The sequence below is a fragment of the Scaptodrosophila lebanonensis genome, unplaced genomic scaffold (genome assembly GCF_003285725.1).
Source record: "Scaptodrosophila lebanonensis strain 11010-0011.00,11010-0021.00 unplaced genomic scaffold, SlebRS2 tig00000085-arrow-pilon, whole genome shotgun sequence".
Lineage (NCBI taxonomy): Eukaryota > Metazoa > Arthropoda > Insecta > Diptera > Drosophilidae > Scaptodrosophila > Scaptodrosophila lebanonensis.
This window is the reverse complement of record NW_022060564.1, coordinates 2,113,943-2,134,851: the sequence shown is the minus strand read 5'-3', so window position 1 is coordinate 2,134,851 and position 20,909 is coordinate 2,113,943. Positions and strand designations below refer to the sequence as shown.

Here is a 20,909-nt window from a genome sequence, read left to right as displayed (position 1 = left end):
CGGAATTATAGTTTAGGACATATGTGCACTCAAAGTCGACCCTTTTTTAAGCTCGCAACAATTAATTCAATTTGATGCAAATACTTCATCTTTCAGGTATAATATTAGCTAAGTTATGAAACGAATCATTGATGTTTTGATTTGTATTGCTAGATGAATTAATTTTATGCATTATTTAATAAAAACTATGTCTTTCGTATTTGTAGTTATCTAGAAAACGTTATTTTTTAAACTACCTATTTTTAGGGTGTTTTTCAACTTTGATGGAAAATAAAAAAAAAGTACCCAAAAGTACCTCGCCCATATTTTCAAAATATGTTCCTTAAATATTCTTTTACCTAACGCAATAAAACTTTCATCCGCCCGGATCCGCCGGTGTGCACCAGAGCAAAAAGAGTGCCGCAACTTCGGGAAAAAATCAGCGAAAAAGGCGCTGCCGCGGGTATAAGAAGAAGAATGCATTGCAGGTAGATTCGCTGTAACGGCTATTAGGAACATTGTATTTAGCATTATGGATACAAAAATATACCTAAGCGGTCCTATTTGATCCACATTTAATATTGTGCGACCAAAATTATGCATAATATTTATTACAGGTAGTGTAATTTACAATATTAGGTGAAGGTCTTGCAATCTTTTTGACCCTTTCATGAATTGTAATTTCTTTGCTTTAAAGCATTTGAACAGGCAAAAAGAGGTTTTAGTTTAATATCTTAGGTATGCGTTTAGAAATGGTTTATATTGCCAATATTTTTGGTGCAGCGTAATAGTCGAATTTTGACTTAAAAAGCAATCAGTTGTGTCTAACTAGCAGTGAATAGTATTTTTCAATATAATTTACGTTTAAATACCTTAAAAGTGATTTTTCTTTAACATGGCTGTGCAAAATGCAACATTATTTGATCTATTTAGGAATTCCAATGATGAGAAGGAATTTGAAGAAGCTGTTCTGAAAGAGCTGTATGATGCTCTGGAAAGTGCAGATCAGCAAAAAATGTTGAGAAACAAGCTTAAATTAATTTATTATAAAATCAAACAGAAATGGATAAGCGTAGGATATAGCAAGCCGAAATTTGATTTAAAATATGAAATCTGGCTATCAACGACTACGTACTTGGATACATCAATGGACGATGTACCCTCTACATCAACTGGACGAGCCAGAGGAAGACCAATGAAGTGCATTGAAGAATGCTCGGATTTTACAAGAAAAAGAAAGCTTGTCGATGTCACAGAAGCCATAGCTACGGATCACTTGTCGGAGGCGCTGTCCATGAAATACACCAAGGATCAGGAAAAAATAAAATCGCAAATCACAAAAGCGGTTGCTGACGCAAGCCCAGTGCGACTTAAAAGGATCAAGGAAAGCATTCCTACTCCGCCAAACTTACTGCCAAAGCAGTTCAGTGCCGATGAGGCTTTGGCATTGTTTATGGATTTGGGATTGTCAAAGGAAAAATATTTAATATTGCGACATTCCCTAATTCGGCATAATGTTGATGTTCTTCCTGGGTACAAGCAGGATCGGCTAAGAAAGAGGCAGTACCGCAGCCCACAATAGTGACGGAACAGTCAGTGCAAGTAACACTTCATGGCCAATTGGAGAAATGTCAGAGGAAGCCCAAGAGTCGAGGAACAAGGACTATAAAAAATTCAGATATTTGAACACATGCAAGACGTCACGAATAAGGCAAAACGAGGATCTCTTCAATATGTTGTCAGCCTCTTCAGATGACTATTTTAAAGAAAACATATTAATGTAAATAATTGCAGCTGTCAGTACTTTATAATAAAAATTAATGTAATCATAAAATATTAACAAAATATTTTATTTTAATTTTTTTTTATGTAAAAAAAATTTTCAATATTTTTAAATTAAAAAAAAATTTTTAATATGTAAACAATTTTTTTTTCAATTTTTAATTTGTTAAAAACTAAAAATATAACATAACTGAAAATAATTGTATCATTAAATGTTTTTTATTAGTTTGATTAGGCAAATATTGCACTGGCAACAAAATCCAACTTTGAGCACACATTGCGCAGCTCCTAGAAATTACAGCACAATGCGCTATAACTTGTTTCAAAGCTTAAGAATTTTTCTTTCAAACAAAATTTGAATGACGAAAATTGCTTCAGCCGTTCAGAAGATATGATTTTTGCAACGAAAAAAGTCCGAAGGCCCCACTGTGCGTCGGCGGCAGCTGTTGAGTGTGTAAGTTGCGGCTTATTCGAGGGGAGTAGCAAGCAACTGGCAAGCGGTGCATTTAAGTGAAATTTAAAGGACTATGAAAAGCCGCTAGAAAAAAAGTATGGGCACAAAAGAAAAACAATGAACGGCGCCTAATTAGTTATGCAAAGGCACAAAGAGCGGTAACAACGCACAAGGCTGGCTGCTGCTGGGTCGGGACCAAAAGCAACAAAAAACACAAAAAAGTGGAGGGCCAAGACAAGCAAGCAAGAACATGTTAACAACAACAACAACAAGAACATCAACAGCAAGCAGCAGCAAGCACTCCTTCAAAAGTGCAAAAAGGAAGTTTATTATGATTTGCTACAGTCAACAGAAACAAAAGCCCGCATCTTGTATACGAGTACATATTTGTGTATGTTACCTCCGCTACTTCCAGCTGCCTGCCCTGCCTTCCCTGCCCAGCCTTCTGCAAATAAAACGAAACGCCGGCAACATTTTAAGCATTTCATTTTCAGCTAACAGCCCCCAAAAGAAGTTCATCAAGCATTTTTAATTCAAATGCAACGCACAAAATGTGGGCGTGGTTGCCAGAACCAACCCGTCCGTCCGTATCTCCCGCTCAGCCAACGTGATGGGGAAAAAACTAAAGTATCCTTACAGGCGCTTAATGAAGGAAACGGCATAAAAGCGCCGTCTAAGTAGTTGCTGCCAGCCCCCCTCCCCCGACATCCAACATCCACAATGTGTCGTCGACGCCGGCATTGTAACAAACGGAAGTACAAATAGCACAACAGCAGCAACAAAAACAACAACACCAACAAAAGACGATGAGGACTGTAGCATACTTTTGAGCGACGACGAACGACACGCATGAAGAATAGCACTGTAATTGTTGTTGCTGTTGTTTAGCACGACGCCGGTTGGATTAAAAGCAAGAAGAAATATTGTTAATTTAGCGTAAAGTATATTGAAATAAAGAAATGCGAGTAAATATTGTGGCTAAGCAAACTGAAAAGCTGATGAATATGCAAAAATGCCGGCAGTGTTTCAAACTAGTGTTTCGAGGTAGTAACAAATATAGTTTACATTCAAAGTGCAAACAGAATGTTGACCCAACTGTTTGTTTTCTGTTGAATGGAGAAGTTTTTTGAGAAAAACAAACTTGAATGGAAAAAAGGCAAACACAGAAAAGGCAAAAAGAGTTTGCAGACCCTGAAGCAAATGCTGTTAAAAGGTTCTGTAAATTACTTTTTTAAAACTTATTTGTAAAGGGCACAAAGACAATTTAGCTGATCATTATAAGGAAACATATCGATCTGTCAATTTTCGTTCAACCATGCACGCCGTTTGTGTGAATGTATGAACACTTGAAATATATAAATAGGTGCTAAAGGCAACACACATAAGTTAATTTATTAGAAAATTCTTAAAACAAGAGTCAAGGAAGTATTCAATAGCATCGCCAGAAATAAACAGTATCAAAAGTAATCTCAGTCAATCGAAGAGCATTCAATTTATTTAATTTAATGAATAAAATTCTTAGCAAATTTTATTAATGCGTTTTCGAATTAGTTATCTAAGTTTTCAGAATTCACAACCAAAAAAAAGCCACTGTTATTAAATTTAAATCCGAAAGTGTTTTAAGATAATAGGTTGCACAATTTGTTGATTCGCTTTTCGAATAAGTTGTCTGAGTTTTCAGATTGCTCGAAGAGATTTTCTTATACATACTGTCGTATTCGAAGTCCAGAGCTAAAGCAATGCTTTAGAATTTTGCAACATTTTAAAAGATCAATTTAATTGACCTTCTGCACAATTTAATCTTTAGAACATTTTTAATAAATACGTTTTAATTATTTCGATTAATATTAATTTAATATTAGTTTAGTTCGATATTCTTTCAATATACATACTCGTTTATATGCGTCCTTCATTTATATTGCACACTGCCACATCACCTTGTGGCCCGGTCATTGCCTCAATAGCAAATAAACTATCATTCAGTCAACGCTGCAAGGTTTATTGACTTATGCAAATGCCAACTATCAAATGGCCAGCATATACTAACTACAACTTAATACCTAAGCCCAAAAGCAAAGCTAAAGAAGGAACTACAAAAACAAGAGCAGTACAAAAATCAATAGTGCAGTAGCCTTTGCTGCATTAAAATGCACGCGAATATATACTCTTATGTGCCAAATATATACACACATATATTATGTACAAATACATAGATATGCCATATAACGCTGTCGTCATTTAGCCGCATTACCAAGGTGATAAACTGCAGGTAGTTGGAAAAGTTAGGCCCGACGACGCCGACAAAGTCGCCGACGTTCCACCGTCATTTGAAGTTGGCTGCTTGGCTTTTTTTTATCGCACAAATAAACACGTCACGTCACTGCGCCATTTTCAGTTGTTGTTGTTCAACGTCAGCATATATATATATATATATGCAGTGCACATAATGCCACTTTTCCTATACACTTTCTTGGAGAATTATGCGGAGCTGCGCAGGGAAGGTTCTGGCACCTTAAGAATCTATAAATCTATATCTGCTTGTATTTCAAAGCTGCTTAAAATTAACTTCTTTTTCGAACACTAATATGTTCATATCGTAAAGAAAGAGTCTTTTTTTTTTTTGAAGTATAAACGTGCGACCAATATATAAAATAATCAGTCAGTATTGATGATATAACTTTAGAAAAAACCTCCTTTATCGCATACTACATGTAATTTAGTGAAACATTTAAACTTTTGTAGAGTATATAGTCTTCGTTTCTGTTTGTCGTTGCTTGAATGTTTTTGAGTTTGCCGGCCAAGGCGCTACGCCTCATTGGGTCCGTAGCTGAGTTGAAACCTTGAGTTGTTTGTGCCACAGAGCGGTGCTCGAGGGTTGTCGCTAGCATGTCCAAATGCACGTGCAACCGGCATTTGCTTATGTAATTGCCTCGAAAATGTTGTTGGTTTACTTATACATACATATATATGTTTTATATATATGCAACGAACGCAGCACCACAGAAAAGTATGCAAAGAAGTTTGCAAAAACGATACCAAAAAGGTAGAAGATAGGTAGTAAGTGTGATAGGGAACAACTTTTAACTATGGAGTAAGGTGTTTCTTCTTCTTTAACGCCATTTTTTTTTGCATATATCTGAAGGTGCCAACAAGCACAGGCAACTCCATTCTTTCCTTTTTGGCAGTATCTTGTGACTAGCACCTCGACTTACAGTAGTTGCCAGCTTTTTTGGCTTTGCTCGCTACAGCAGCTGCTTCAACTTTTGATGCATGGACGACAAAACCCTTATCTGGTGGCGGCTGCTTCTTCACAGAGTGCCTCCGAAGTTGGCGAAAAGTTTTCTTTTTTATCTTTAGTTCCGTCGAGTATTGCTGCAAATGTTGTTTTTGTTGTGTCGCCAGAGGCGACTAAGTAGTTGGTATGGCAGCTGAAGAGTATAGTCAAAGGTTGTCTCGTGGCCAGTCCAGCTTTTGCTAATAACAATTTCTCTGGTAACAATGCTTAAAACTTATTCCTGGAAAATTAAATATATACATAACTAAAACGAAACTTTGAACTTAAAATAAAGAAATCGGCTCCAATGTTTGTATGAAAAATATTCTGTTATAATGCTCAAAATTAATTATTTATAAAATAAATTAAATTAATTATAATAAGAATTATAAAACAAAAATATTTTCAATTGCCATTGCCCTTTTTTTCTGCTGTGCTCCTAAAAGACGGTTTTCTAATAACTCGTGTTAACAAAATAGCTTTAAGTTTTAACCCAGATAATATCTTTTATAAATTTTCTTCAACATTTTTTCGGATTGAATAACTAATTCTTTTTCCTTTTGTTTTGCAGGTAAGTTTGCGCATTCCTAGCCCCTAACAACAGTCAAGCGTAAGTAAGTATGCAAGCTGAGAAACTTGTGGGGAAAACTATCATGAATTGCAATTTGTCTTGCGCCAGACTACAAAGCCGACTACAAAAAGCGCTCAAAATCCTTCGAAAATCCGTTGATGAATCATCGCAAGTCGTGAGCAGAAGAAAAACAGGCAAAAAACTGCCGAAACAAGAGCCATAACAAGCACAGCGATAACTCAAAAAGCTGCTCAAAAGCGTTCAAATCCTTTAAAACAACTACAACAACAGCAACAACATTGTTGACATGCGACAGCTGCGGCTCCCCATTTCTTTCCACCAATTGCATGCAACGCTTTTTTGCTTGCCAATTTTTGCAGCTTTTAGTGCTGTTTACTGCCACATACACATATGTATGTATGTATGTAGGGTTTAATTTTGCCTTCAGACCAACGTTGCGTATGTGTATGCTCCCTTTGCCAAGTTAGTTCTTTGGCCAGACTTGCCGCCCAATGAAGCCAATCAATGCCAAGTGGCCGAACGAATTTTTTGGCCCGGCCTAATCGACGTAGTCACGTATAGTAAAAGCCCCAGCCAAGTACAGCATTTTTTGAATATGGAGAGAACAGAGATTTGTATGAGGAGCTTATGGATGCAACCGACGTTCTGATTGTGGTTCCTACGGGGTGTGGTATTTGTAAATTAAATACGGTTTCTATTCATTCTTCTGTGCCATCATTGTGTGGTCTATCGACCGAACTATTGGACTCAGTTTCAATTGGCCAGAAGCAGAAATGAGAAACATAAGGGGAACTAATTGAGCAACGTTTGTGAGACGAGTAGCGTTTCAGTATTGAAAACATTGCTCGTAGAGGATTCTTTAATGGAAAGCATAGATTCCAATATATGAAGCTCGTGTTAATAAACCTGATGTTCCACCCGGTTCTATAATTAAATTAGAATTCAACTTTTAACCCAGAAAATCATTAAATCAAATAGGTTCAAATATTGGTTTTAGCAGAATGACGAAAAAAATGAAATGAAATGGTTTGGTTTTGAATTTTTGTGCTTTTTTTCAGACGATTTATATCGGCTTTCAATTCCGCCTGAAATGTGTGTGGTATTTCAATATTCATCCTTGCTGGATTGTCTGGCTTTGTATTGTCTGCTTTTTGTAAAGATTTTGGAAATCATATCCATAGAGCCGTGCTTCGATTCCTTTTACTTTTTTGAGTTCACAACCAATTCGCTACTAAATTCAATTCTGTACTTTCGTATGTGATTTAATTAAACTATATTAAATTGTTAAATTTATTAAACCAATTTAGTCTCTTGTTTTTAAAAGCTTTGACCTGCCAAAGTTGATTTTCAAAATGAGGGCGATTTCTATTTTTTTAGTCCTGAGAACAGTTTTAAATATAAGTTTAAACTTTAAACTTCTCATTTTAAAGATTTGTTCTACTGGAAGTTCCTAAATTGCTGCATTTTATATACTTGTTATACAATATATTATACATATACATTTAAGTAATGTTGTAAAAACCTGCAAAGCTATATCCACAATGCGTTACAATCGGTTCCATTTTTAGTTCAGAGTGTTCTAAATAATATTTGAACTCCAGCAGGCATTGCAAATTTTGCAATCGTAAGCCGGTGGTAGCTCAATATAATTTCTTCCATTCCGACTCAATTTTCTGATAGTTTTCTCACTCAATTCGGGGAAGACCAACCCCGACGTTTGTCTAACTCGCGCGTCTGACTCATCAGCTGTTTTGGTGCTCTGCCAGCTTTGAATCCACTCAGCTGATAGTTTCTGCCTCTTTGCTGCACTGCAAATGGCAATTAGGCCTTAAAAACAACAACGAACGGCTTCACAATGTCGCAGGCGACTACTAAGGACCATGGCAACAACGGCCAACGTGCCTGCCTCGGCCCTTTTGCGACACATGCCAGAAAGCAAACTACACGGATAAATTAAAACTACATTTTTACAGTCACTCAAACAACATACTTGTACAACATGCAGCAGCAGTGGCGTCCTGTTTTTTGTCGCTTTGGCTCGCCACTGGACTCACATTTTTTGTGGCACCCGTTTGCAGTCAGTTGGTTAGCGCATTTCTGGGCGTCAACAGCCACGAGCGTTGTGTAGAATATTTCACAGTTACGTGTCGGTTGTGTGTATTGCCGTGTGTGTGTGGGCGTGCTTGTGCTTGTGTGTGTATGTGTGTGAGTGCCAGTGGCGGACTGACGTTTGATTTGCATTGATTTATCCGATTAGATAAGGAACGTGTCAAATATGGTGGCCATCAATTTAAATAGTAAGTGCGCTATTATTTATGGTACGAAAAGTTTATCTGCCAAATATATACATAAATATCTGGGATTTAACAATTAATAATTCAAATTTTTAACGCATATTGAAATAATCAAATATTCCACATGCCAACCATGTTGTGTTTCAACAACAATAAGGCCTCGTTAACAGGCCCGGGGAAGCAACAATTATCGCACATCGATGGGTTTGGCTCCGCAACTACACAGTACTATGCAAATTTTTAATTCAATTTTGTGCGTTGTGTCAAATTCCGGTAAATGATTTTCTAATTGACAGGCCTGCCTACATACAGACAGCAGGCTAGCGCTTTAAATTCCTGCATGTGAGTCATATACGAGCATAGGAGTATAGGTACAGGCTTATATGTATATGAAGTGGTTGCAGTTTTGTGAGTCGACGCACAAATTTGTATACACTTTCAATATGAAATGTAGTTGCAAATCTGAAGACTACTGCTAGCGATGTGTGCGCCCGAATCTTCAACCTTCAACCTCAATCCACTTTTAACAAATTATAGACAAAGTTCTGTAATTTCATTTTTAAATAAAATATGTCAAATCTAGATTAAGCTTTCAAATAGGTAGTATGTTTCTTATTTAATTAAAACAATAATACAAAAATAAATAAACAATTGCTTAGACATTATATTTTTAAGCTCAAGATCATATTTGATTTGCTGTTATTTACTGTTTAATTTCTAAATTTTAGCTCAAAAATCGTTTTGAAAGTAACATTCAAGTAACCGAAATTGGGCTTTAAAAATTAAAATCATAAAAGGTCAAAACTAACTGCCAATCATGGCTTTAAACATTTTTAATATCTACAAGAAATGCTTACAAAGTTTTCTCATAATTATAAGACCCACAATGGGATGTTTTTTTATAATTACGTGTTCTTAGCTCGTACTGAAGTCATTATAGTGTGTACGAACTAAAGTTTCCCATATCCTTACTCCTTTTAGTAACTTGTACAGCAAAATTCAGTTAGCTACGATAGCGACATGAAAAGTTTTAACATGCTACATGTGCTTGCGTCCACATTTCACCCCCGAAGCCACATGTGATGCTCTTGCTTCATTATATGCTGGCAGAAAATAATTTAATTAAATGCAAATTAAAATGCTTTTATGAATATTAAGCAGACACTTATATTTTATTGCCTACTCTCGGTCTGTTCGCTTACTCGACAATATTTCTTTACTTTCAACTTTGGTTGGCATTGTTTTCTGGAGCATACATTTAGGCTGACAGTCTCTGCGTTTCTATGTGTGCATGGGTGTGTGTGTGTGTGTGAAAGCTCGCTTTGATGATAATTATTGAAATGCTACTGTAAAAGTTTCATGCTGCAAATGGAACAAGCAAAAGTTTTCAAGCACTTTCCGAGAGGTTCGGTCCGTCTATACATGTGAGTATGTGTGTGTGTATGTGTGTGTGTATGTGTGTGTGTTGGTGTGTGTGTGGAACTTGAAAGAACAAAAAACTCAACAAGAGGAAGTGATGCCAAAAACGAATGAGGACGACACTTCAGAAATAGCTTCTGGAGTTGAAAACCTTACAGATCCAAAATTTGTTGAATAATAAGTATGATGATGTCATAGTAATTATAAAGAATGCTGCAATTTCAAATCGGAAACCAAAAAATCATTTGAATATTGCCTTAGAAATGTTAAATAAAGCTGCAATTTCAACTCAGAAACCCTAAAATCATTTTGATTTTGGCTTCGTAGTCTCTGCTTTGGAATCTTGGAGTTTCATTTTCACTAGCAGTTGAAACGTTATAGTCAACCTGATGAAAGAGTTGGAGAAAGTTACAATATATTTTCTATTTTTCATTCACGTCAAATCTGAAGCAGTCCATCTAGTAAAGCTATATAAAATAGAGCCCAGAAGATTTCTCGTTCACTGACCTCAGACTTTTTAATATTATTTACTATAATGTTTTGGTCAATTATGTCCCACAATTATGTTCTAAAAAAACAAATTTTCATGATTTCAACAGACTATATTGAAGAGAAACTCTTTAACGCATCTTCAGAAAGAGAATAAAATAAAACACTATCAGTTCTTTTAAACTTCAGATTTCTTGCAAATATTTAGGGAGATATATAGACATATTTTACTCAATTGGATTAATTACTGTCGCATTATTAGTAAGTTACAGTATTGTCTTGAACTTAAATCCCAAATTTCATTAATTTTTGTTGGTTTTCAAGATTACGAGGGCTTAGTGTTCATTCAGACGCACAACTGAAACTCTTTCTACATAAATAAAAGCTCGCTTTTAATTTAAATCTTAAAATTTTGTATCTATTGAAAACCCCCATCTATATTCAATTGCTGAACAACTCTTAACATGTGCAGTTGTTAACATCCTCGCAGTTTTCCCATCATTCTCGAAATATTTCATTAGCACCCACATTGCAAACCTCTGGCCCGAACACAGCCATTAACAACATAAACGATTCACAAACGCGTAACGCCCAAAAGCAAACTTGTTGGGTCACAATTTTTATCGTGTAATTGAGTGTCTGTGGGCATGGCTTCATTAATGGGCGGCAAGTGTGCGAAGTGTGTTGGCGGCCTTTGGCTTTTTGCAGAGCCAGCAAACAAACAAAGGCACACACATATCCATCCTCCCTCTTCAGTCCCCCCCCCCCCCCCCCCCCCCCCCCCCCCCGCCAATCAAAACTTTCATCATAATCGTATTTTAAATCCCACCCCCGGATTAATTGATGGGATGGATCATGTATACTAGCATTTAATTAATGTAAATCATGTCATCAACACTTTCTCATGCCATTTTAATTAAAATAATGCCCAATTTTATATCAAATTCTAAGTCATCGTACACACCATTTTAACTCAAATTTATCCACATATACTAGTCTATACTATACGAGTATATAGTTATGTACATACATATACATATGTGCGTTAACATGCGTTTTAATTAAAAGCGTAAAATGTCAACAGCTCTATATATACATACATACTCGTTTATACAATTTATAATGCCGAGTTTGCAAACTCTCGAAAAAGGCGAAAAATATTTTAATTGAGGTCAACTTTGTGTTGCGTAAGAGTATGTACATATATATGTGTGTGTGTTGTGTTTGCATTTTCCGGTGCTTTACATTTTTATAATGATGCTTATTTTGTTAATGAGAGTTTGTAGTTTTTTTGTAGTTTGTTTTAGCGCCGTCCCTTCTCTTGATACGCAATGAAAAACGAGCGTGTGTGTGCCGCCGACTGCGCTTTGGTTGGTGTTGGGTTAACAAGCCCCTAACACTCTACATACTATGTATGTACGTACTCGCATTGCATTAGCCTTTTTACAGCCAAAAATCACACGCAGGATTGTCTTAAATGTAACATTAGTATTCTAACCATTAATATCTATCGCTAAAATTTGAAATTTATAATCAAGATGCATTTCAAGTATGCAATACCTGTTTCAACAAATACACTACCCATTTGCATTTATTTAAATTTGCCTGACCTTACACAATAAAAGGAACCTCCCAGTCTGCAGCAAAACTTGGAAAATAAAACTTATTGAAGAGAAATCACAATGCAAAAGTTTATTATCTTCGAGTTTTGAGATATCATTTTACAATGAATTATTTGTAAACACAATTTATTTATTATTCATTTGAATGATATTATATACAAGTACATTGATATTATGGCCTGATCTATAAGTTTTATGCACATAAGCATTATAAATATGTATATAAAAAACGCATTTTATAACTCATATACATTTCTAAAAATAAGTACTATCTCTTACACAGTTCTCCCAATAATCATTTTTGAATCAATCAAACTTCTTTCTTATGAAAAGGATATGTTAAATATCAGAGTCTGTCATGTTATAATAAATAGATAAGACCGCCGATAAACCGCAGAAATTTCCAGCTAAACGCTTTAACATTAACAGCATGACTTAAACGCTAAAATTAGCAGTCAAAAAGAGCGTGTAAGAAATGTTCACATTTTGTTTTGCTTGAATTTTATGCCAAGTCGTCTCAGTAGTCTTAGATAATATCATCTATGTATTTGAGTATTATTATTCAGTTGCCTTTGCTCTGTGCGCTACGCTGATACGCTTTATAAATTCTTTACAATTTTTCTGAACAGTAAACGTTACACAAGTACATTTTTTCGCCAAGAGCAATATTTGATGCGACACGAAACCAACGCGCTTACAACACCAGTGTAAAAAAGCTAAGTTGGCAGCACGGCGAGTCACCTCGACTTATCGGTTATCGGCTTCTTTTTCCTGTCTCTTTTCGCCGGTTGAACTTTTCGTTCTTGCTTATAGTGAGTGGTGCTAACAAGAATTGGTGAATTATTGAGCAAAAAGTTAATTTCAAGACATTTTCGAATTAAATTGCCAGTTCTTCACGTAAGTAAATTTATTCAAGGTTTTTGTTTCGCAAAAAGTGGCACAATTCCTTAAATCACAGGCAGGCACAACATAGTGCACGTTTTTGTATAAAAGACCATATATTTTGTATGTAGCGCCGTCACATTTTCATTGATCGTCAGTTTCACGCAATTGTTTTTTAGTTTTTTATCAGGCGCCGCCAATTGTTTATATGCCTCTCCGATTGCAAACATAATAGCGGCGGGCAAAAAAATAAAGAAGTAAAAGCTTGCATGGAAGTGCCGTTGCATGCCTGCTTCTATTTACATACGTGTGTCTGGCTGTGTGTGTGTGTGTATTTTTTTTTATCGGCTATGTCATGCATTTGGCAGTTTTTGTCGCCACTCTTCAGCGGCAACTTCAAGGCTACGCCGTAGCTAAAGCGACAAAAGGGAAATACCATTCATTACAGCTCGTAGCAGCCAGCTTTTGCCACGTACTAGAAAAGTAATGCCCATTCGTTGGCTGACAGTTTTGCATTAAAACTGTCATTAAGCATTTTTGCAACCAAAAACGAAGCATAGGTATTTACGGCACCAAATATTTTGTTCATTTCAAGATTTTACTTACCAGTAAAGTAAGTAAAGTATTAAGGTAAATTATTAGTAATAATATGGCAAAAATTGTTTTTAAAAAAGGTAGATTCAATTAGAGGAGCACTTGCCGCCTACACATTTCCTAAAAGCTACCCGTTCAGTGTTAAACAAAATCGTATAACTTATGGCCTTCACGATCTTTCCTATAAAATTTTTTCCAAAACACCTATAACTTAATAATAAAACAATTAAAAATTAAAGCTATTAACCCCGTTTATTGATAATTAAATTTTTTTAAGAACTTTATTGTGAGCTTTTTTCGTGGATATTATATAAAGTCAATGCGTTTGCTAATGAATCCGTTTTCTAATTTTAATAATATTTGTACCACATATCTGTTAGTAATTACATTTTAAGCTGTCCCAGTACCCTTTGAAATATTTGTGAAGTCTAAGAAATTTTTTTTTTTTACCAATATACACTTCTCTTTTTTTAATTATGAATCACCTTTTAAATTAGCTGTTTTAACTCTAGGCTTATAGGTAAGGTGTGGAAAGATTAGGAACACTGCTTCGATTTCAACTCTCTTACTTTCCTTCTACAGTTATTGTGCCACTTCTTGCATTGATCTAAGCTGCTTATTAAGAATCACCCACCACTTCGTTTCTCATCAGTACAGCCACATAGTTATGGCTGCTCACCTGCCGGAACGTCATTTTGGGTACACTTGCCGCAAATGTGGCGCATCTGAGTTTACTGGACGTCGCTATGCCTGTTGGGCCTGCATTGACTATCAGATCTGTGGTCGCTGCTACGATGCTGGTAACTTGCCGGAGTCTCCGGAGCACAAGTATTACCATCCACTAGAGACGCACTACACGCGTGCTGAATATCAACTGTACTTTGGGGGCGAGTTCTACGATGAATCCAATGTGCCACAGAGCTATAAATGTGCGCTGTGCGAATGCATGGGCTTCAACATCGAAGAGCTGTATATGCATTTATATCAATCACATATGGGTCATAAGGATTTTGAAGAGTATTTCCGCATACTCTATAGTCGCATGTCAGCCGATTCGGTCGAATTTTCTCTACCGCCGGTTGTCGAAGCACAAAGTCCTCTTCCAATGTTGCAGACACCGCCGCCTCCTCCACCCCCACCGCCAGGACCACCAGCTCCAGATACAGCCCCACCGGTGCCCGAAAGAGCTCTTAGTCCTGATCCTCCGGGCCCACGTCGTTTCATACTTGAAATTATACGTCTAAAGCCAATCGTAAACAACTCTAGAGACAGTTCGAGCGCTTCACGTCGCCAGCGTCGGAGATGCTTTGCTAATTTGGACGCTCAATATAATCCCATCGTGGAGCAGGCTTTGCAACTCCTAGACGAACTCCATGGACTCAATCGCAATGATAGCAACTTTGATTCCCTATCCCAAAACATTTTGGAGCGTGCACGTTCCCTGCGTCGCATATCGCAGCGACATAGTGATGTATCCCCAGGAGTGCGTGGTAGCCTGGATGTTGGCTCAAGTCCCGGAAATCATTACGATGCCGAAACCATCTTACGCATTATTGAGGACGAGCTCACTGCCGCACAAACTACGCGCGATGCGCCTACAACTCGTGGCTCGCTTTTGTCCCGACGTCGGAACGCTGTGGGACCCAATTCCTCTGTAGCCATGGCCGCCAGACTTATGGCTGCCTCATACGCTGAGACCGCAACGGTGCCATCAGCAACATTGACATCACGTGGTGGTGGTATGCTTCGTGGTCAAAGCTTGAGGACTCCACGTCCCTTCAACAGCGATTTTGAAACTCTCCGCACCGGATTCCATGATGCCGGCTCAGCTTTTCGGCGTTATAGCTCACCTATTGACTTGGCCAGAACGCGCTCATCGCAACAACGACCATCATCACGAAACTGGGACGGCTACATACGCGCCGCTTATGGCTTTATGCCTATGACTGCGGGAAGCCCCGGTAGCGGTCTCAGCGCGCGGGCCGCAATGACGCCGCGTGCCACAATGTTCCGCGAAGTGCCAGATCATTTTGTAATACCGCCGTCGGAAGGCAGCACCGAGATTCAGAATCAACTACAAAAGCGCTATGCCGATATTGTGCGTGAAATGGTGGCCACCAATGACTTCCGTCCTATGCTAATGAAAGTGAGAGACCCGCTTGCCGATCAAGCAAACAAATCAAGCCAGAAAACTCCGGCTGCCACAAAACCCGAAGAAAAACCAACCACACAGCAAACTTCGAAAAATGACGGAAAATTCTTATGCAAGCGATTTTTGAAGGTTGAGAAAATGAAGAGCGAACATCAAAAGACAAACATAATCAAGCATGCTGGCTTCACTGAAGCCCTCCTCTTGTCAATGCTGGCTGATGAGGAGCTGGCACAAGTGCAGATTAATATAGATTGGGAGTCTATTCCGAAGACCGTGTTTAAAATGCCAGAGACTACCAAGGTGGAAGCTCCGAAAGAAGATAATGCCGATAAGGACCCAGCTTCAAAAACAGGAGTAGAAGCCATGGCCCGCTTTTTAAGGGGGCTAGACTTTTATAAAAGCTGGTTGGAGACTCGTATGGCCGAGACTCGTATTGAGACTAATGGAAAAAATCAAGACGTATGTAAACAAATGACCGCCTCTGAACATTTGCCGGAGACGCGATTCGCCTATGATGATGATGAAATTGATGAAACAGACGAGCGTACCGATGAAAACGAAGATCAGCAAACTGGGGAAGATCGCCCCAACAACAACAACAACAATCTAAGTGTCCAAAATAATGACTTTGTTAACACTGCCGCCATGCCCGTACCAATCGATGATGTTGTGCCGAGTCCCATTATCTATATCGACTCCGACATGGACGACTCCGAAGAAGATGATGACGAAAACGATGGCGAGGGTGATGACGAAACTGGCGGGGACGATGAGGTTAGTGTGGTTAGTGCTGGGAACCCACAGCCCCTACAGAGCGTGGCAGTCTACAATGCCGCCGTCGATGTTCAACAAGTTACTCAAGCAAACGAAGCCAATGGCGAACACGATGCCGAATATGACGACGAAATCGATGGGGATATGGAGGAAGTTAGCTCGGACACATCTGAAGGCACCATTGCCATGATGGTCAATGAAATTGACGAAGTCTACGGATATTAATAATTAGCCTAAATAGGGCGCATGCGGGATTGAATTGTGGAAATGGCAAACAGCGCCCCGCTCGATTATTGATGGCATGGGCATGGAACTTTTGTATGCGTTTATCTTTAAAATATGTTGAACAAATAACTCGTTAATGTTAAAACCTATTACAAATTTAATAATAAATACGATAAGGTATAATAGTACGTATGAAAACTAGTAGGAAAAATACATGATAGAGGCTGTAAATACGTAGACTTAAGATAGTTCCAATTTGTTGCTTTCTTGCAGCAACATAAAAATAAATAATATACACAACCCATAATTATCTTTTGCAAAGTAGAACCAACACTGCCCTTAAAAGACTTTGTTGGAATATGTTGAGAAATCAGAAATCAACCGGAATTTAAACTAAGGAATTATGTTTAAAAAGCTTCAGGTGGAAAATAATTGTTTAGTGAAATAGACCACAGATGTTTATGACATAAGAAATATATAAAAATTATAAAAACGCTTCTTATAAGCTAGAAAAGCCTAAGAAGGAGAAATCTAATCAAATGAAAATAATATCTAATAAACGCCTCCGACCCGGTGGGGGAATATTATTTAAACAAGTTAAGCAACGAAAAAAATGGGATGTTCATTCTGGTCTATTTAATTCCCCAGCTTTAAATGAAGGTGAAATATAGTCTCTAGAATAATTAAATCAAGCTGGCAGCTCCAACGAAATGACAATCCAACACCAGTGCCTTTAACTTCAGTTTACTGTTGTGTGTGTCATCTATTTTAGCAAACGTGTTTCAGAAGTAAAATTGCGTGAAAAAACCTCTAGCCTATAAAAAACAAAAAAATAATAATAATAAACTTTTCGTGTAGTCGTTCTAATTTGCGAAAAAGAATTTGGCAAAATGTCAGGCTTGGAACCGGTGGAACGCACCTGCCTTAGCTGTGCTGCCCACGGAGATTTGGGCCGTCGCTACGAGTGTACGGTGTGCGGCGAGGCGGTGACCTATTGTGGTGAATGCTACGATCAGGGCAAAAATCAGCCGACGCGCGAGCACAAGTATTATCATCCCATGAAGGCGTTTTACAATCAGTATCAATTCGATTTATTCTTCCTGGGTGAGGAGCTAGTAAATGGGGAAGCACCACAAAGCTACAAATGTCCCTTTTGTGATGAGCACGGCTTCACGGCCGAGGAGCTTCAGGTGCATGTGCAGGACAAGCATAATGAGAATGCCGATGCAAAGGCCCTGCTGGACATATTGGAGCAAATGAATTCTCAGAAGAGTAAAGATACAGCAACCCAGAAATGTGAGTAAGAAAGAAAGGCTAGGAGGGAGTTACAAGTATTAGGCAATGTCTAATAGAGCGCGGGCAAAGTTCTCCAAACCACAAAAACCACTTTAGAAAATTGCTTAGGCACAAGAGAAGAGCAACAGCCGAGCCGAGCAGGGCCAACCACAGGGTGTTACGCACAAAACACACATAACCCGATACGCCATGACACACTAAAAGGGTTTGGCTGGCATCTGCAAGTCAAATGGCCAGCAAAAACACTTGCCCCTATAGCCCCTGTAGATGTAGAGCTCTGGGGGGTTGGGGGACTGCGAACAGGCTGGTCTGGCTTTGGCAGTCATTGAAGTGTAACAAATTTTTCAAACTAATAGACTTCAACACTTGGTCCCGGGCACTTTTATCATCATTACTCATCGCACAGGGCGACTGCGGCATGATTGACACTCACTAATAATGGCAAATTATGTGTCAACAGCAAAATCTGAGACCAGAACAGGCAGTTAGACAAGCAGGCTGACAGATGGATGCCGCCACCTTTAATTCACCTCATACGACTAGATACAGAGAGAGAAAACATTACAAAATAAATCAAAGGGACAATTAAATAAAAACCAATCAATATTACATTTTCAACGGCAGAATGTGTTAGAAATTCTCTTCGCAAAGTTAAAACTTGCGTAATTATCGTTGATAAGAAATCATAAAAATCAAATGTTAAAAATATAACCCTAAACACTATGTTTCCAAAAGTATTTTATAAGATTTCTTCCAATATTAACATTTAACTAATAACTCAGTGATGTTATCGTAAGGAATAAGATTTTATTAATTTCCAAAATATTAGTATTTATTTATTTATTGAAAGCTCCTATGATTTAGCTCAATGAGTCCAAGCTAAATCAAGACACTGAACAAAACTAGATTAGTTTAATACAGTATTGCATTACAGTGCATACTAAAATCTAGATTAAATATACATACTATGTAGTATAAGTTTGTTGATAGCTTGCATTTTCGTAATCAACTTATGATTATAGTTTTTATTTAAGGTTTGTTGTGATTTGTTTATATTCCTTTAATATTTGTTTATTTTTTTATTATATTAAGGTAATAATTCATTGAAAATTATCTTCACGGCTGATGAGGGCGTATAGAGGGGCTTAAAGAGCAAAATATTGTTTAAGAAGAAACCTCAAAAATGGGGCTAAGGAGACAGATGTAGAATTGAGTGTGGGGTGATGGCGTCATGCAGGTTGGAGGTAGTGTTTTTTTTTTTTAATTAATTCGGAGTAGCCTGCACAATATAAGCAATAGCTTTAAGGCATTAAGCAATTTATATTGAAAATTCAGTGAGTTTAACTGAAGCTACTTACACAAATATCAGTAGTAGTAATATTAAAAATTCTATAACGAATATAAAATCTAAAACAAGTGTAGTGTTTATTGAAACTTTCTTCACCCTGTCTGTTTGAATTTAAAACAATTATTTGCCAAGTGTACAAGATGGCTGAGCAACCAACCAATATCAACATCTTATCTGCTCTTTGTCCAAAGTATTCTTGTTTTGACAAATAATTTTCCACTTCATTTGTGCGTTGTCGACGTGATTTCCCGCATGGGTATGGGCTGCTTGGGTCAGTTGACGGACTGACTAACAATGAATCAGATTATTTTTGGGGGAAGAGGTTCCGAAACTTGCGCGCACACTCTTTGTTTATCTTGCAATATTTTTATGTTTATTTTATATAGCCGTATATTTGTCCCCTATATACATACAAATACGCATTGCTTATCTGAGCTGCTATATTGAGTTGTGTACTCTGTTAGATTTGGGATGGCAAAGTAAACAATTTATGATTAACTTCAATGCGAGAAAATAGATGCTTCATTATTTATGTCACTAACAAAAGGATGTATTATGTGTATTAAAGAAGATTGTCTGTATTTTTGTATTCTTTCAATAGTTTAGTTGCTGGCAGAACTATTATATGGATGAGAAGAAGGAAATTTAATTAAATTTTCTATTATAGAATTTTAAATGTCGAAAGAAATAACTTAAATGTTTTATTTATTTGGCAAACCTTTAGCATATTTGGAAAACAGTGTTTGGCAGCAGTCAAGTGATACCTAAAGAAATTTATTGTAACAGAAATTTACATTTTAGTAGAATTCTTATTGGTTTGATAAACATAAAAGATTTTAATCATGACATTATTTGAAAATATGAGTACAAATTAATTCTAAGTCTAACCATAGCTTCACTATAATTTAAAAGATATATAAACTGTTATATGGGTATTTTTATGGTTGAGTCGCTCTTTTATTAACCTATCGAGCCATTGACACAGACTTTTTTTTAATCATTTTCAAAGTCAGTTAACAATTTCACTGTTTAAACTTTAAACAACTCATTGACTCGTGTATAGCTTCTCAAACACACCCGGCTTTTGAGCTTCGTAAAAGTTGAAACAAATGCGTAAAAATTTAAAAACAATAACTTTTAATTGTTTTTAAAATACGAAATTTGCAGCCAACTGCAACTGCGTTTTCCACTGCATTTAATTTAAATAATTGTGCAGTGAACTTTGTTCTTGGTGCTCTCATTTTTTCGAATGGTCGTGGCACAATTCTGCATATCATTGTCAAGAGGTTTTCGCGTTTTAAAACAAACACTATATACGTGTATATATGTATATGAAATATGACCGAACGCCTCGCGAAAAGTGTGAAAAAGCAGTCGGACATTCCCATTAATCAAAAGGCGCTTAAAAATAAAAGCGCCAAGTGTGGCGAAAAACCACAACAACAACAACGGCATTGAGGCCAAAGATGCAAACAAAAGTTAATGTATTGAAAATGCACGAAAGGAGGCGACCAGCTGCATCAACTCTTTCCCTTCTCCCTTCCCTCCACCCCTTTGACATGACGGTCCTGCACGGTTGGGGACCATTACTTTTGTTGGGGATTTTTACTTAAACTGCCCTTCGCATAAAATTGTGAAAAGAAATTGCTATCCAGTGCACCACTCAATGAGCCATGCCAAATTTTGTGTACCAACAGACGGGGTAGTGCCGCAGCTGTGACGTCATGCCTTAG

At 37.3% G+C, this 20,909-nt stretch overlaps 2 protein-coding genes across 10 annotated transcripts in view; both read left to right on the top strand.

The window, feature by feature from the left end:
- LOC115626253 (stathmin) overlaps positions 1 to 20,909 on the top strand; it is a 94,011-nt gene that overhangs the window by 70,006 nt on the left and 3,096 nt on the right. The window contains exon 1 of one of the 7 annotated variants that reach the window (XM_030521554.1): positions 8,342 to 8,378. The exons of 4 other annotated variants lie outside the window; for them this stretch is intronic. In XM_030521554.1, the coding sequence (XP_030377414.1) occupies positions 8,357 to 8,378 (22 nt within the window). In that variant the 5' untranslated portion in view covers positions 8,342 to 8,356. Of the gene's footprint in view, positions 1 to 8,341; positions 8,379 to 17,297; positions 17,829 to 20,909 lie in introns of those variants that run through there. 2 more of the 7 variants (XM_030521550.1, XM_030521549.1) reach the window with 2 other exon arrangements.
- LOC115626252 lies at positions 12,535 to 16,723 on the top strand. 3 transcript variants are annotated; one of them, XM_030521547.1, is made up of 2 exons: positions 12,535 to 12,802; positions 14,039 to 16,723. In XM_030521547.1, the coding sequence occupies exon 2, from the start codon at positions 14,049 to 14,051 to the stop codon at positions 16,530 to 16,532; it is 2,484 nt and encodes an 827-aa protein (XP_030377407.1). In that variant the 5' UTR covers positions 12,535 to 12,802; positions 14,039 to 14,048; the 3' UTR covers positions 16,533 to 16,723. The 3 variants fall into 3 exon arrangements, with proteins under 3 accessions (XP_030377407.1, XP_030377408.1, XP_030377406.1); XM_030521548.1 differs by having other exon boundaries at positions 14,034 to 16,723; XM_030521546.1 differs by lacking the exon at positions 12,535 to 12,802 and adding an exon at positions 13,800 to 13,901 and having other exon boundaries at positions 13,964 to 16,723.

Excerpts from the sequence above, each read along its gene's own strand:
- LOC115626252 (XM_030521547.1), top strand. The coding sequence starts at position 14,049 with ATGGCTGCTCACCTGCCGGAACGTCATTTTGGGTACACTTGCCGCAAA.